General features: G+C 34.8%; 1 protein-coding gene across 1 annotated transcript; it reads right to left on the reverse strand.

Annotated features, from left to right (window-relative positions):
* LOC124361807 lies at window positions 1–12,059 on the reverse strand. Its single transcript, XM_046815789.1, has 3 exons — window positions 11,792–12,059; window positions 5,546–5,724; window positions 1–862 (listed from the first exon to the last, which is right to left on the reverse strand). The coding sequence occupies exons 2-3, from the start codon at window positions 5,643–5,645 to the stop codon at window positions 102–104; spliced, it is 861 nt and encodes a 286-aa protein (XP_046671745.1). The 5' UTR covers window positions 5,646–5,724; window positions 11,792–12,059; the 3' UTR covers window positions 1–101.
* Window positions 12,060–17,033: the final 4,974 nt, after the last annotated feature.

The raw sequence follows: 17,033 nt of genomic DNA on the forward strand, positions 1-17,033 counted from the left end.
TGAAAAACCATGATTTATATTGATGTAACAAATGTAGCACTGTAAAAATAGATATTTACAATATTCCAACAGGTACAAACAGTAGTTAGGCACAACATTTATCAGAAATCATCATCGAATAAGCTATCCGCATCAATGCCATCAAAAACACTTTCCACCAACGATTGTTCTTCAGCAGTAAGCTGTGAGGACTGAGACAACATTACTTTACAATTATTGTTCCCTAAATCTGGACTTTGACGAATGGACGAATTTGGTACAGAGGTACTCTGCACATCTTTAGACTGTCTTGGTGGGAAAATTTGTATATTTCTCTCAGGTGTAACTATCACAGGATCAAACTTAAAACTTTTAGAGGAGGAACTTGAGTTTTCAGCATTTTTAGGAAAAACTGTACTAGGATTCTTAACTTGGCTATTTCTAACATTTGATGTCATAGAGAGAGAAGTTTTATTTATGTTTCGGGATGAGTTGGTACAGTTCAAATTACCAAAAGACCTGCTACTACAACTTGGTACACTATGCCTAACAATGCTAGGAGTGAGGGGACCTCGCGGGGCAAAAGAAGGGAGCGAGTTGTTGCCTCCAGATGGTACTTGTTGTCTAGAAGTTTGCTGTGGTGAAACTCTTTGAGTCACATTTAGCAGTCTTTGATCCACTCCTGTCCTTTTGTTGATACTTCCGCTGGGGTTCAGAATCCTCGGACTTGACACTGGGCTAGTAGGCAATGAGGTGTTGAACAATGATTGGACCGAGGCCGGAGAGCCAATTCCGTGAGGACTCACAAGACTTTGCCAGTTTTTAATCATGTGTGTGAAGTCCTGACCAGAGAACTGATGTAGTCTGGTCTTTCTTGAATTTTCTAAAAACAAAATATACTTGTTAAATAAGTTTAATAACACAATACGTATGTCAGAAAGAAAACGTATGGCACCACATACCCGATCAGCTTGTTATGTGACATTAGTCTCAGCTTGTTTGGGCTAGGGCTGCCACTTTGAGCTCAAATTTGACTGATCACTTGCTTTGATCAACAGACTGACAATGATTTTAACTACTTTTTCATACAAGACTGTAACTTCCACCTAACTATCTATAGGAGAACATTGTAGACAAAACAAGGAACATAATTATTTTTGCATTGTGTTTCACTCTCGTTGTTTTATTTAGTCATGCATTGTTAATGTTCAACAGGCTACCTGATTGCTCAACAATGTTACCTGATTGCAGCTACAGCAATGAAAGCAAACAATGTGGCTAATGATCCATCATTTCTCTATGACACTAACGTAAAAATTTCATGGTTGGCATATTTTTGGTTTGAGAACAGCTGGCCCATGTTACTCGGCTAACCAAATGACTTCTGAACTTTGTTCTGTGAGAAGGAGAACTAGGACACTTCTCGGGAGAACTAAACACAGTAGAAATTGAAAGGTATTTAGACCTTATGGATCAAACACTGGGATATGTTGATCAGTAATGAGTGGTTGCTGGACTTAGATTGAATACTTGAATTGGTTCTGATTCCCTTCACAAGGATGATTGTACTAAATGGGTTTCAGTCTTCTGTTCTCCATAGTGTTGAGATTAGTTTTCAAAAGAGCGATAAGTATCTGGGAGTGACCAGAGACCATGGGTTCTAGCCTGGATAATGTCACAGATGGAAAGAAACAGTCACTGATAACAAACAGATGCTTAATTGTTACATCTTGGTGATTAAAACTAAAATTTGTTCATTGGCTTTATGGCTTGGTGATCAGACTGTCCTTGCTATTAACTTTTTGGTGACCCCAGGATTGGTGTTTGAGTTCAGGCAAATGGAATGACCTCTACACAAAAGCTAATTTGCCTGAGGATATAGACCATACATTATGAATGCAAGGCATATTACTCAAGTGATATCTAGGCCATTTACACAGTCTTCTACCTATAGGCACAGTTTCAGCTCTAATCTGAAATTTATTGTGCTTTTTAGTTTCAATGTCTTAGCCACCAAGGGGTGTAGTGTCTTAGGAAGCGGTATAGATCACTGAGCTAATTCATAAAGATGGCATTTTGGTTATTAAATATCACGGGAACTAAGTTCTCACTTTCAAGACCATTTCAGATAGTGAAGAGCGAATGTCCAATACCTTGGTCTGATATGGAGTGGTTGAAAGATGGCTGATGGACAGAGGCACGAGTATTGGGATTTACTGTACGAATCCCAGCAATGAACAAATAGAAATAACAGAAGAACATATTATAATGCTGTTGGCAGAACAAAGAAGGATGCTTGTATCTTTACCGATAGCTAGGGAACCCTGAAAGTTTAACGTCTGATATCATTTAGTTAATGCTACGTAGAAGACTTATTGAGATCAAGAACCATGAACCAAGAATTTTAACCTCATTAAAATTTATAACATTGTTACCAAAGCTTCAATAGAATATTAGCTCACAATATATTAAATTATTATATATAATATAATATATAATATATTAAATTCAAGTGAAAACCTGACTGACCGAGATGAAATAATAGTATCTTATGTTTAACTAAGCATGGACAATCAACAATAAATACATGTATAAACAGATTCTACAGAAAATAAATTAATAAAATTGCAATAAATTGATAGATGATTTAATAATAAATAAATAGTAAAAATAACAGACAATTAAAACAGTCAAACATTTATGTAGGCATTTGTGATACAGATAAGTTTAAAATGAAAAGGAAACATTTATCACAGAAAGTGCCAGATATTCATCTATACTATAAAAAGGTCTAGTTAACAACCACCTATACATACTGATCTGAATTTACTAAGATTAATGTTATGACTGGTAAGAGGTAGTTTATTAAATAAACGGATACTGATAAAAGAATACATAGATAGTGATTTGTTTAATCTGCAGTAGGGCTGATCTAAATATAAGCTGCCTCTAGTAGGATATTGATGAATGCCATTTCTAAGAGAAAAGTCACAAGATTCTGTTTTACTTTAATCAGACATGAATAAATATAAAGGTTGATAACTGTAAGGATACCTTCCTCCGCAAAAATAGCTTTACATGTAGTTAGGGAGGAGAAACTAGCCAAAATTCTAACACTTTTTTTCTGTAATAGTAATACATTTTGAATATCATGACTGTTACCCCATATGGTGATTCCATACAATATGGTGCTATGAAAAAATGCATAATATGCAGATTTAAGGTAATCTTTGGGAACAAGTTTCTTTAGGTGGCGCAGCAAAAAAATAAGTCTTGACAACCTACAACAGACACTTTGAACATGGGGTTGCCACGTCAATTTAGAATCTAAATTTATACCCAAAAGTCTTACAAAAGACTGTAAATTTAAATTATACCTTGTTAATGTAAGATTTTTACAAAGAGAAAACAAAATATTTTGTGATTTATTATCATTTAATAACAGACCATTAGATGCAAAATCAGTGGTTAGCTTGGTGAAGGACATGAATCCTCTCTATAAACAAGTTATCTATATCGTCATTTGTACAGTAAACGTGGAGTCATCTGCGAAAATTACTGAACTGCAATCCCAATTGGTAGGCAAATCATTTATAAGAGCTAAGAATTAGAATGGGCCCAAGTTGAGATAATGCTTGGTTAGGTAATATTTGGAAATTTATACATAGTTGGTAATGAGGTAGCCGATAGTACAGCCAACAAAGCATCATCAGCAAACTTTCATAGTCATTCTGCAGAACTAGACACTAAGCAAAGTGGGTGATTGGATTCTGGGAGTACATAAGACATAATAATGAAAGGAGACGTCTCAGGTCTTACGATAAGTAACCTTTCTCTTCAGGAAATGTCTCCATGAATTACTTTAGATACCTTGAGTTTCTGAGAAGAAAGCAACTGCTAAAGAAAACAGACTGTCATAGGCCATGATTAGAGAACTATTATGGAGAGAGTCTACTAAAAACCTTTCGTAATGTTGTGCTCTCTGAAGAAAGTACAGTCTTTGGGTTTTTGACCAAAAATGTTGTTATGGGTGGTAGCTTATAGGAATGTGCAAAAACACTGACAGCTCACATGCTTAGGCTGCAAAGCCATTACAAATGAAGGAATCCAAAATACATAGTCAATGAGAATGTTAAGAACATCATAATAAAATAGAAACTGTGAATTCTTTATTCTCACTTGTTATATCACCATTGTTTGTAGAATCACAAAAAGTATCTTTTGTGTTTTAAATAGACTATCCAGTTTCAGTTTTAATAGACTGCAATTTAAAGCAATTCAATTTATGTAAATTATTTTGAAAATTTTTAGTAAATACACACAGTAAAAGTTTATTACACTAACTAACGTGCCAACGTATAAAATGTTTGTAGCCTATATTAAACTGCTAGGGCTATCCAGAAAGTAACAGACATTTTTTAAATGGTGCGGCAGTGGGGGGGGGGCTACAGCTGCCATCTTGATGTCAAAACACTGTGGCATTCAGAACTCATCGAGCCATAGTCATGGGCGGTTTGTATCTCTTTTATTTTTCTCACTGTGCTTAGTTGAAATGTGTGCTGCAATTGAAAATCCCGCCACTTGTGAAATGCATTCAGTGATAAGGTTTTTGTTGGAAAAAACCCATAAACCAATTGAAATCTATCGCCAACTGTGTGAAGTTTATGGAAATGGAACAATAAGTGAAAGCAGGGTAAAGCAGTGATGTATTGGGCTTGAAAATGGCATCACTGATGTTGGCAGTTGGCTTAGCCTAGTGACTGAAGATTTGATGTTGACAATCAATGACAAAGTTTGTGAAAATTTCTGTTTCACAATGACTGAACTCTCAGAACATTTCCCACAAATTTCACGAAGTTTACTTAATGAAATTGTTGTAGAGAAGCTTGGATACCACAAATTTTGTGTCAGGTAGGGTTCTAAAAAAATCCTTACGGAAGATCATCTAAACCAAAGACTTGCTGCATCGTTACCTTTCCTTAACTGAATACGACAAACATGGCATACAAATGTCTCGATCGTATTGTTGCTGGTGATGAAACATGGGTGAAGCATGTCAATTGTGAAACAAAATGTAGTCTATGAAATGAAGGCACACACATTCTCCAAAAAGACCAAGAAAATATCTCCAAACTCTGCAGTGAGAAAGATTATGGCAACTGTTTTTTGGGATGCTAAGGGTGTGATTCTGGTTGATTTCCATGAACAAGGAACAAGGACCAACAATCAATGCAGAGAGGTACTGTGAAACATCGCAGAAGCTACGGCAAGCGATAAACATAAAGTGTAGGGGAAAATTGAACTAAATAATTTTGTATTTACACGACAATGCACATCCCCATACAGTCACTCGTACACGAGAAATCTTGGATGATTTTGATTGGGAAGTGTTTGATCATTGTTTGGGCCTCATAGCCCAGATCTGGCCCCAAACAACTAGAAGAAGGTATTCTAAATTTAGATCAAAGGACTGATAAGTGTTTAAACTATTTTCCGGTAGCTTAAACTTTTAATTCAATAATCTTAGTTTTTCTTACATGTAAGTAAATAAAAATAAATTTCAAACCTGAGTTAGATGAATAGATGGTGACGAGATTGTTGGCTGTAATGTTGAGGTAGTGTCTCCGAGATGAGAGGCCGGTACTGAGCAGGCCTACGTTTCTCATGACCAGGACGGAGCCAACTACCAGCTCTGCAGCAAAAACTGCTCCCACACTTCACGGTGCAATGTTCCATGGATTTCACCTTCAATAAATAAAATAAGATTGTATTGTATTTGTTATTGGTTGTAATGATTCTAGTAGATTACTTAAAGGAACACAACATAAACTATAATGAAAATAAACCTAATGTATTTAAAGTAAGTTGAACAAACAATGAAATGGTTTCCAACTGGCAGATGGAATCTTTTATTTTTCTAAAGAACAGTTTGTGTTCTGATAAATCAAGTGTTCAAATAACAGCAGCATCTAACAGAAAAGAATCACTCTACAACTTATTTAAGTAGTTACAGATGTTTATCCATTTATCATTTCGATATACTGCTTTTTCATTATGACTTAAAATTATAAACTTCATTACAGAAGAACTTAAAATACACCTTTCTGAAGATCAAGAACTAGAAAATTTTAGATGTTCCTGGTTAAAGTTCTGAGGGAAGAAGTAAGATTAACGCCAAGATTTATTTTTAGGTTAATAGTTTTTTCACTTCTTGAACGGAGCTCAATCATCACAGATTTTCAGCACAATTGATACGTACATTGAATGGAATGAATTCTAACCAAGGGTAATGATTTTGAAGACAATGGGATGTTGCCCCTGAGCAAAACCATATTCCACACCATTACTATGGTACTCTTAAAAATCTATGAAACTTAACAGAAACTGGCATGAAAATGTCCCAGAACCAGGATAAAATTAAGATTTTTGTATTGTACATACTCAAAGAGAACAGGAAAATGTCAAAATATGTATTTAAGAAAAGTGTACTAGTCAATGTAAATTATTCTTAATGTATTCTATACTCGAGGGCTCTCTCCAAGAATTCTTGCTCTGCTTAGAAAGGTTTGTCTTCCAGCCATTTTATTAGTTTTTTACTTAAATTATGTCAATTTTCTTTCTTGAGGTGGTCATTCATATTATTATTATTAAAACACTTTTATAACTTGACTTTTTTAGCTACAATAACCACGATCGCGTTGAGGCTGTGAGTTTAGATTTGGTCCACGCAACCACTGAACGAGTATTGGTTACGAGTCTAGGCCAATAGTTTAAGAAGTCAAGGGCTTCCAGGTCTCCACCTTCTAGAATCAAGAAAGTTCTAAATGATAGAATATTTCAGATGTCAGGAGCTTTCTAAAGTTGAAGCTTCTGTGGAAACAGGATGTTTTTTCTCTCCGCTTTTTTCAGCTCTGAGGCTGAGTGCTCAAAGAAAACTAAATTCTTAAAAGGCAAGGATTCTCAGAGGCAACAAATTTTGACAGCCAAAAGTTTTTACAGATTAGGAGATTCAAGAGGGCAACCGTTTCCAGACTCCAGGTAGTTCTAAAGGTTGAGATTGGAACTCTACAGAGGCCAAAAGCTGCCAGAATCAGGAACTCAGAAAAGTTGTGCCATCATAGGATGCCTAATAAGGAATAGAAGTTTCCTTCATCTTTCAATGTAAACAAGGCTGATATTGGCCATTTTGTAAACTATACTTGGCTTATTTATTCAGAAATACAATAATAGTTTTTTTTTCTTGATATTATGCCGTGTTATGAAAGTTTTTGAGAGGAAAGTATACAGTTCCTTTAATGGTATCTGTTACTGAACCTCTGAAAAACATGTCAAATGCTCCGCTAGAATGAAGATTTGGAGAATCGCATGTAATCGAATATTTCCGGACATTTGCTATTGTTAAGTGTTATAGGAAATCAGTAACACGAGTTTCCTCCAGGGTACAACTAGCCTAAAATATAACTAGAGTTTACTTTGATTGATTGATTGCATCTATTTCCAAAATTTACATACAGAGTAATTAAAATACATAGAAAATATCTTTCTATTATTAATATCTAGGAAATTATTCCCAGATGGGTATCAGCCTTTGTGTGGGAACATCAGCACGTGAGTGGGCTGTTAAAATAAACAATTATAATTATGAAAATAAACAAATTATACCTAAATGTTGTGATTCATAAAGAACAAAGGTTTGTGCATGCAAATTCAAATTCTTCATTGCCAGAACATCTCCACAATGTATAGCAGTGTCAGAAACAAACACAGCATAAACAATCATCTATGATATACATTGCCTAGGCCTAATAACAAGTGTTTATATCCAATTATAGCAAAATATTCACTGATGTCATATGGGCCGATATTAGTTCATCCCCTGGAACGTTCAAGGGATGACTAATAAAATTGACATTATTAATTGTGTAGCTGAGAAGAATAATTGTGACATCCTGTGTCTTTCAGAACATTGGTGTACAAGTGTAGAAATGCCTAATGTTTGTTTACCTGGTTTCAAAATGGTTTCGTCTTGTTGTAGATTAACCAAATCTAGAGGTGGAACGGTAATATTCGTCAGGGACTCCCTCGACTGCTTAGTCTTTGACAGCAGATACATAGAAACTGTAGAACTTAGCTTTGAGCTTTCGGCTATTCTCCTGCCCAGCCTTAGGACTGTGATTGTTTCACTATATCACTCCCCGTCAGGTAATATCACTGCTTTTTTTGATAAATTGCATGAGTTTTTGGTAAATGTGCATGGTGTGCCATATGACATTATTTTTGACAAGAGATTTCAATATAAACTTTTTTGAAACTGAGCCTGCTGTCTCAGACATGTTACTTACTTACTTACTGCCGGGGCGTAACAAATCTCAGTCGATTCTTTGCCTCGTCTATGAGCCTCTTCCATGCCCCCCTGTCTTCCGCCAGATCCACAGACCCTCCACACCGGGTCACATCTTCGACCACTTGATCGCACCATCTTATCTTTGGCCTACCCAAAGGGCGCCTTCCTGCCGGTACCCCGCCTGGTAGACCCTCTTTTAACCTTGTGCCCTCCTGTCTCCGATGTACATGTCCTAGCCAGCTAATTCTCTTTGCCTTCACCAAAGCCACAATATCAGGATCTTGGTATACACTGCGTAATTCTATATTTTTTCTTATTCGCCACACCCCTTCATCACATATTGGTCCAAATATTTTTCGGAGAACTTTATTCTCAAAAACAATCAACCGCCCCTCATTTTTCTTCGTTAATGTCCATGTTTCACTTCCATACATTAGGACTGGTTGAATGATTGTTTTATAAATTCTTATTTTGGAGCATTGTGACAACAATCTTGACGTAAAGAGTTTTTGTACACATAACAGAGTTAAACATAACAAAAAGTTTTTCCTTCACAAGTGTGTTGGTGAGGTTACAAGACCCAACCCTCAAAATTCTAATCTAGGTAGTTGTATCGATAACATCTTTACTTCTCTACACCTGGATGGGTGGACTGTGACGGTTGCCCATTTGGGTGTGTCTGATCACAATGCTATCATTTTGAGTATTGAGTCAGGACTAAATTATATGGGTCCAGGTTCCCTAATTAGGCCTATGACACCAATGGGTTCAGAACTATTCATACACAATCTAAAGGCCATAAACTGGATTAATGTAGGCCTATATGATAATAACTTAGATGTAAATAGTAAGTTTAAACCACTTTCTTGATTTGTTCCTTTGGGAAATAAACTCTGCAATGCCACTTAAAACTATTGTAAATAAGCCTATTAAGTTAATAATTGCAATAAGTGGTATAATAATAATAATTTAATAAAAATGAAAAAGACTTGATAACTTATATTATGTAATGTTAAACACAGCATTTGAGTGAGTGAAATCTATGTATGTAAATGCAAAAAAGAATACAGGTCTGAGTTACATAAAGATAAGTTAAAATATAACAATAAGTTTATTGAAAGCTCTAAAAATAAACAAAAGCTGCTTGGAGTATTTTTAAGCAATCTAGAAGTAGTAGGCCCCTACCAGTACCCAATTGCCTGACAGCTGAGGGTTTTAACTCTTATTTTACCAACTCAATTGAGGAAATTAGTAAGAACATTCTTCCAGCCTAAGTAATCATAAGGACTACCTTAAAAATCTACAAAATTTCTCAGCCAAAAATTTTTCTTTAAAAGAGTTAAAGTTGAAGAGGTTTACTCTGTTATTAACAAGTTAAGTAATAGCTCTAGTCTTGATATTTATGGTATTAACGCAGCTATGTTAAATTTATCTTCTGCTTACACTTGTGAAGCTCTGACATTCATATATAGCTCTGATATTCCAGGCAGCTGGCAATAAGCAAATAAATAAGTTCACTGTGTCACTTCAAGTAAAAAAATCAACTGAAAAACCAAAGGTCTCAGCTATTAAGCTCTCAACTCATTCAACAGAAAAAGAAAGCACAAAGATCACAAGAAACCAGCAGATGAAAATCAGTGATGGACCTCCACTAAATGCAAGAAGAAGGAGTAAAGATGAAAGCTACAACGACTTCTTTGTTAAAAACATTGACTTCTATATAACGCTCAAGAAGAAAGAAATGGACTCAGAAAATCATGTGAAAAAACAGGATCCAGTGAGGCCCCTGACCCAACACCACACCTAGAGTCTAATCTAACGGCCTCCTCATCAAAAGAAGATCATAGACAACAACAAATAATCTTGACCCAGGATGAAACCTACCAACAACACTTTTTTTAGACAACCGCAAACTGAGAAACAAAAATCGCTGACAAAACCTAAAACAATGACATTATCAGAAAGCATGCAAGACCAATATAAACAAAACACTAAACGAGCCCCTTCAAGGAATAAAAAACTTTCCATACTACACCAAAATGTAGACAGAATCTCTAATAAAATAGAACGACTTAATGCTCTCCTAAACACCCTTGATCCTGATGTCCTAATTGTCACAGAGCATGGACTAAAGAAAGAAATACTGGAACACACAAGATTGACTGGGTATAAATTGACGGCCAATTTCTGCAGGGAGTGCCACCTGAAGGGAGGAGTCGCAATCTACACTAAAGCGACACTACAGGGAAGTGTTGAAATTATAGAAACTCAAGATTTGAGCATTGAAATGACCTGTGAAGTAGCAGCCTTAAAGATAAGCCTAGGTAAAACTACATCCTATCTCATTGGCACATACAGGACAAAACACAACTTATCACTTGGACTTGAGGTAATATCTGACTTGCTTGAAAGAACCCCAACAGCTAACCATCCAGTGATACTTATGGGTGACTTAAACATAGACTGTCTGGACAAGAAAAGTGACTATTTTCAACTGCAAGACATGCTGACAAGCTTTAATATGCACAGACTTGACCTCCCCCCCACCAGAATTACTCCAACCTCCAGGTCATCCATAGATAGTGTCTGCACAAATCTTCAAAACGAAGAACTTGAAGTCCAAATCATTGAGGAAGGGCTATCTGATCACACAGGTCAGCTCTGCAATATAACTTGGAAGAGCGATGGCCCAACCAAAATCCCCACCATTGAATGCAGAAATCTTAATAAAAAGAACCTTCTTCACCTTAAAACAGAACTTAGCCAACAGAACTGGGTGGAAGTATACACTGCTGGAGAAGTAAACACAGCCTATAATAACTTCAACTACATCCTGACAAACGCATTGAATGATACCTGTCCTTTGATTAAATTTAAGAAAAGAAATCTAAGACCCAAAATAAAAGACCTTCAGGCGATTCATCTAAAAACCAGATTTTTTGGAAGCTCAGGACAGGTACAATATAACCGGGAAAGAAGAAGATAAAAGGAATGCAAGTCAACTGAAAAAGGAATATGATTTATACCTGAGGACACTAAGACGACAAGCTACAGCCAAGATCATATCTGAAGCCAACGACAAAGCAAAAGCAGTGTGGAAGATAATAAACACAGAAAGAAAAAGTAGAAATGAAGCCACATCACCTACAGAACTCGACATCAGTGGCAAACGCACATCAGACCCAACAATGATGGCAGAACATTTTAATAACTTTTTTATAAGTGTTGCAGATGAGACGTTACAAAGAAGTAAACAGCCCCCAGAAGGATTGCACTAGTGTGAGTAAAGATGAATACAGTAAAGTTTTAGTGCTCTTTAATATTAATCTTTTTTACAGTTATTTACAGTGTTTAATAAACATAAAGTGTTTTAAAGTGCTCAGATGAGTATATCTTAAATAAGTATCAATTAAATTTTGAAATACTATTTAAAACTGAAATAAAATTAATTATACAAATATTACTTACATATAGAATTCAAGAAGCACATGTTTTTAACACAAATTTCAAAGCAATTAATACACTTTAATCATATTCTCAGCAAGAAGAAATTTGTTCTTTGTATATAAAGATTTGAACAGTCCTTCAAATTTAACTTAAGTTTAAGAAGAATTTCAATGTTTTAAATAGAAAGCAGTTGAGTAGTAAAAATTCAAGAGGAAATTGGTATTGAATTGAGTAGTTATTTCCTGTCATCAAGAGTAGACCTGTGTGACAGGAGTAGCTCTGGTGTTGAGCTGATGGTCTGTGCACTATACCGGTTGGTTGTCTTATCAGATGATCAGTCAACAATCCTTGTTGCTTGTTTGCTGTTGGTGTCAGTAGGTTGATGCTTTCATGTAGGCAGACACAGTGTCCTTTTGTTTACTTTTTAACTGAACTACAGTAAGAACTTTAAAACTCTTACATATTGATTTATAAATGTATTATTGATATTTATAAGCATAAAGCTAATGTTTATAAATTATAAATTAAAATAAGAAATCCTGAAACATTGACAACAATGGGCAGCAACAATAAAATTGAACCAAAATATCACATAGGTGATAAAGTTTTTGCCAAAGTAAAGGGGCACACACCATGGCCTGCTGTAATTGAGAGTTTAGCACTTAATTCAACATTACCAAAATACAATGTTGTTTTTTATGGCACAAAAGAAGCTGCACTAGTAAAAGAAATTAACATATCCTCATACTTAGAGAATAAAAACAGATTTCTAAAGACAACAAACAAAAAATTTATGACTGCAATAAAAGAAATTGAATTCAGCTTTAATAAAAACAAATCTATAAACAATTCTTTACCAAATAGTTCTGTAAGAAACTCATTTCCAACTGATTGCTCTAACAAGGAAGAAACACCTTCAGCTTCAATTAGTTTTTTACACCCTATTTCTCAGTCATCTCCAACTAATGAGGTTTCATTTTCAATTGACCTCTCCCAGAATAAATCCCAAGAGTGTAATAAAGAGTATAATACTTTAAACAGAGCAATTACCCCAACACAGCAAATAAGTACACCTGCTACAAGTACTTTAAACAAATGCCTTATGAGTCAGTCAATACTGAATAATGATTGGCTTACAGATGATCCTATTAAGGTATATTATGACTTGCTAACAACAAAAGTAGTTGGTAGCACAGACATTTTTTTGATGGACCCTGTAATATCACAAGGAGTGAAATGTTTAGAAGACATTGACTATCTTATTGAAGACCTCAACTTAACACAGAAAACTTCTATTATTATTCCAGTGAATAACTCGCCGGCCATTGACATTCCTGGAGGGTCTGGCTCCCACTGGAGTCTGTTACTGTACATTAAAGATCAACACAAATATGTACATTTTGACTCAGCAGGATCTGCCAACTTTGAGCATGCTTTCCTTATTGCTTGTAAACTAAATACACACATGGGAATCAAAAACGATGTTAATATTTCAGCAATCCCTGTCCCAAAACAATCAAATGGCCAGGACTGTGGTGTGTATATGGTGATGTTCACTGAAATTGTCTTGCAGCTTATTTCAGAAAAAAATACACTATAAAGAGTGGGAAAAATGTTTCCCCTATGTAACTGAGTGGGAAATAGCCAATAAACGGTTTCAACTAGCTATGTTGTACAGTAATAACACACAAGTTAAAAATAAAAGCCAGCACAATTAAAACAATGATGTTAAAACCTACATTCAACCCTACAAATCACGAAAAACACACACACAAAGAAAATAAGGGAACCCAAGTAACAAGCAACATAAATAACAATAACTGGACTCAAGTAAATTATGGAAAACGAAGGCAAACTTTCTCCACAAATAATGTGACCACTGACAGCAGCGAAAACCGTGTAAACCTCACAAATCAGTACAGTTGTATAGACACTGACGCCACTAACAACTGTGAAAATGCTAAAAAATGACAGTTTGTCTGATGACACATCGACACAGCAGCATAGTAGATTACTTGCTAAACAAATTGGAAAACAACACCGTCAAGGAAATGCGCATACAGAACAGAGAAAGCAAATTGGAAATAAGAATTCAAAGCTTCATGTAACTTTTTGCTCTGACAGCCAAGGAAGGAATGTCCAAGCCAAAAATTGAAAATTTTAGTGGCAACAAAGTGGGTGCTTTTGGTTATGTTAGGGTGAATGCTGGATTATTGCAAGTACTGGAGTCATGTACAATTGATCAAACAAAAACTGTCATCATAATGGGAGGTACAAACGACAGTCTAGATGATAACCTGCACAATATTTACAAAGATCTTGAACAGAAATTAACCGCCATAAGTAAGTCTAGAACTGTGTTTATTACAACCATTCCAAAACGGTTTGATAAACCTAGTGACCATGAGGACAACAAGAAACTAACTCTATTAAACAACTACATTGGAGAGTTGGTTGCCAGAATTGATAACACCAAACTGTTGAATTTGGACCAACTTAAAAGGTACCATTTTACAGAGCAGGGGTTACACTTAAACAATAAGGGAAAAAAATCACCTGGCCAACCTTATTATTAATACCTTGAGTAAGGAATATAATCTAAATTTGAGTCCAGGAAACCTCATTGGAAAAATAAAAATCACTGAAGCACATATGGGCAAATACATAATAAAATCGGTTACGGACAAAAATACTGCACTAGCTCACTGCATTTCTGCAGACATAAATCAGGAAAGAAACATGAGTGCAGGAGTAGCTGTTATCTTCAAAAACCACTTTGGAAGACCTAAACCATCAGATTTTATCAACAAACACTTAACCTGCCAGACTGTCAACAATGGTCCTACTGTGTATGGGTTGGTGACCAAAGACAAGTATTATAAGAAGCCATCAATGCAGGATTACAATCTAGCTTTCAACAGTCTAATTCAAGATTTTAAAAATAAACCACTTGAACAACTAATATGTTCCCCCATGGGGTGTACAAGAGATAAGATTTCAATTGATATTTTTTCAAAGAACTTGGTGCGATTTCAACAGATGACTGGAGCTAATGTTAATGTGGTTGTATATAATGAAAAACAAAAAAACTCACTATGGAATAAGAAGAGCTTTCCAGAATTTGTCAATGAGTTACGTCATCTATTGCAAGTTACGATATTCAAACTTGTTCGAGTGATGCTTTGAGTCCGTCTTCTAATCAAGATTTTCCACTATCTAACCCTGAAGAAGTTGATGAGACCAGCTTAAGGGCAGCACCAGTCAGCGAGGGGAATAGTCTGATATCTGTCCCTGACAGCCCTACTACACACCCCAGCCAGCAACCACAAGTGCAGTACAGTGAAGAAAGTGTTACTGAAAGGTCAAAAAACTCTTTTAGTAATGTAAGAGACTCTATCATAAATAACACAAAAAATAAACCTGTTTTTTTAGAGAAAAATTTAAACCTCCTATAGATACTAGCACTTTTGTTGTATTCCATCAAAATATAAGAGGACTTCAATCGTCTATAGAATCTCTCGAAATAACACTTGAAGAAATTAAACCTGACGTAGTTGTACTTTCAGAACATAAAATGGTTCAATCAAATTTGGAAAGATTAAAAATATCAAATTATAGAATAAATTCAAGTTTTGCCCGTGAGAGATCTCGAGGTGGTGGTGTCATAATTTTGTCAAAAATACATATCAAATTTAAACCCATTGTCATTCATGAAATAAATCAACTTCTCTCTGAAACAATTTTTGAATGCTGTATGGTAGAATACAAAGGAATTCTTCCAATAAAAAATTCCAAATTATTAATTGTAGGTTTTTATAGAAACCCAATAGCAAATAATGAATCAGAATCAATTGAAAAACTCAATAAAATGTTTGAAATTTTATTAAGAAAAAACTATAACATTGCTGTTTTAGGAGACATAAATATTGATGTGATGGAAAACAGCAGAAATGCTAGGGATCTCGATAATATGTTAACGGCTAATGGGATGAGGTATTTGGTGGATTTTCCCACTAGAATCACAGATAGATCAGAAAGTACGATAGACAATGTGTTTACGAATATTGAAAAGAAATATGTTTGTGTTTCAGGGTTGAATACCCAACTCTCAGATCATGATGGTCAGCTATTATTTATAAGTTCAGGTAGTAATATCTCTAAACCACCAATAGTAAAACTAGAATACTTAAGATTGTTTTCTGAAATAAATACTCATAGCTTCATACAATCATTAGAATGTGAATCGTGGAATAGGGATGTATATGTCGGAACCTGACTGTAAATATGATATTTTCTATGATTTATTAATGTTTTACTTTAACTCTCATTTTCCTAGGAAGTTGTGTGGAAAACACGGGAGAAATAAACCATGGATAACTTATGATCTGAAATTAGAAAAACAAAAAATAATAGAATTTAGCCAGTTAATCAGAAATTCAAAAAATAAATGTATGTCTTCAGAATTAAGGAAGATAAATAAGTCTTATAGAAAAAAGGTTTATGAACATAAAAAGAATCATTTTAATGAAAGGCTTAAAGTCTCTACTAATGTAAGTAAGACTATTTGGGAAATTATTAACAATGAAGTCAGTAATAAAGAACCAAAAATTAACAATATTAAGATAAAAGTAAATGGTGAAAACCATTGACAATCCTTTGAAAGTTTGCGAAAATTTTAATAACTATTTCAGCAACATTGTAGAAAAACAGAATTCTCCCAAAATTAAATTTTGATACATCTGACAAGCCCTGTTTTACTGAAAATAGCCATGTTATTAGTACAGAAAAATGTTTTCGATGTAAGCCGATTGATGAGGAGGAAGTAGAAAAAATAATTAACAATCTAAAAAACAAAAAAAGCAGTGGTTTCGATGAAATATCGATGAGTCTAATTAAGAAGGCAAAAAAAACCATTAATTAAACCAATTACTCATCTTATCAATTCATCTTTTATTTTAGGTAAATTTCCATCAAAATTAAAAATGTCTAAAGTTATACCTTTTTACAAAAAAGGAGACAGAAGGGAATGTTGAAAATTACAGGCCAGTATCACTCTTACCTTCCATTTCCAAAATATTTGAGAGAGCTATTTGTAATCAACTTGTAGATTATTTGGAAACAAATAATTTAATTCATAATTGTCAACATGGTTTCCGTAAAGGGAGATCAGTGACGACAGCAGCCACTTCCTTTATTGAATCAGTAATAGATGCTTTGGATTGTAATAAAAAAACTGTTGGACTTTTGATAGATCTTAGCAAAG

This window comes from Homalodisca vitripennis, chromosome 5 (genome assembly GCF_021130785.1).
Source record: "Homalodisca vitripennis isolate AUS2020 chromosome 5, UT_GWSS_2.1, whole genome shotgun sequence".
NCBI lineage: Eukaryota > Metazoa > Arthropoda > Insecta > Hemiptera > Cicadellidae > Homalodisca > Homalodisca vitripennis.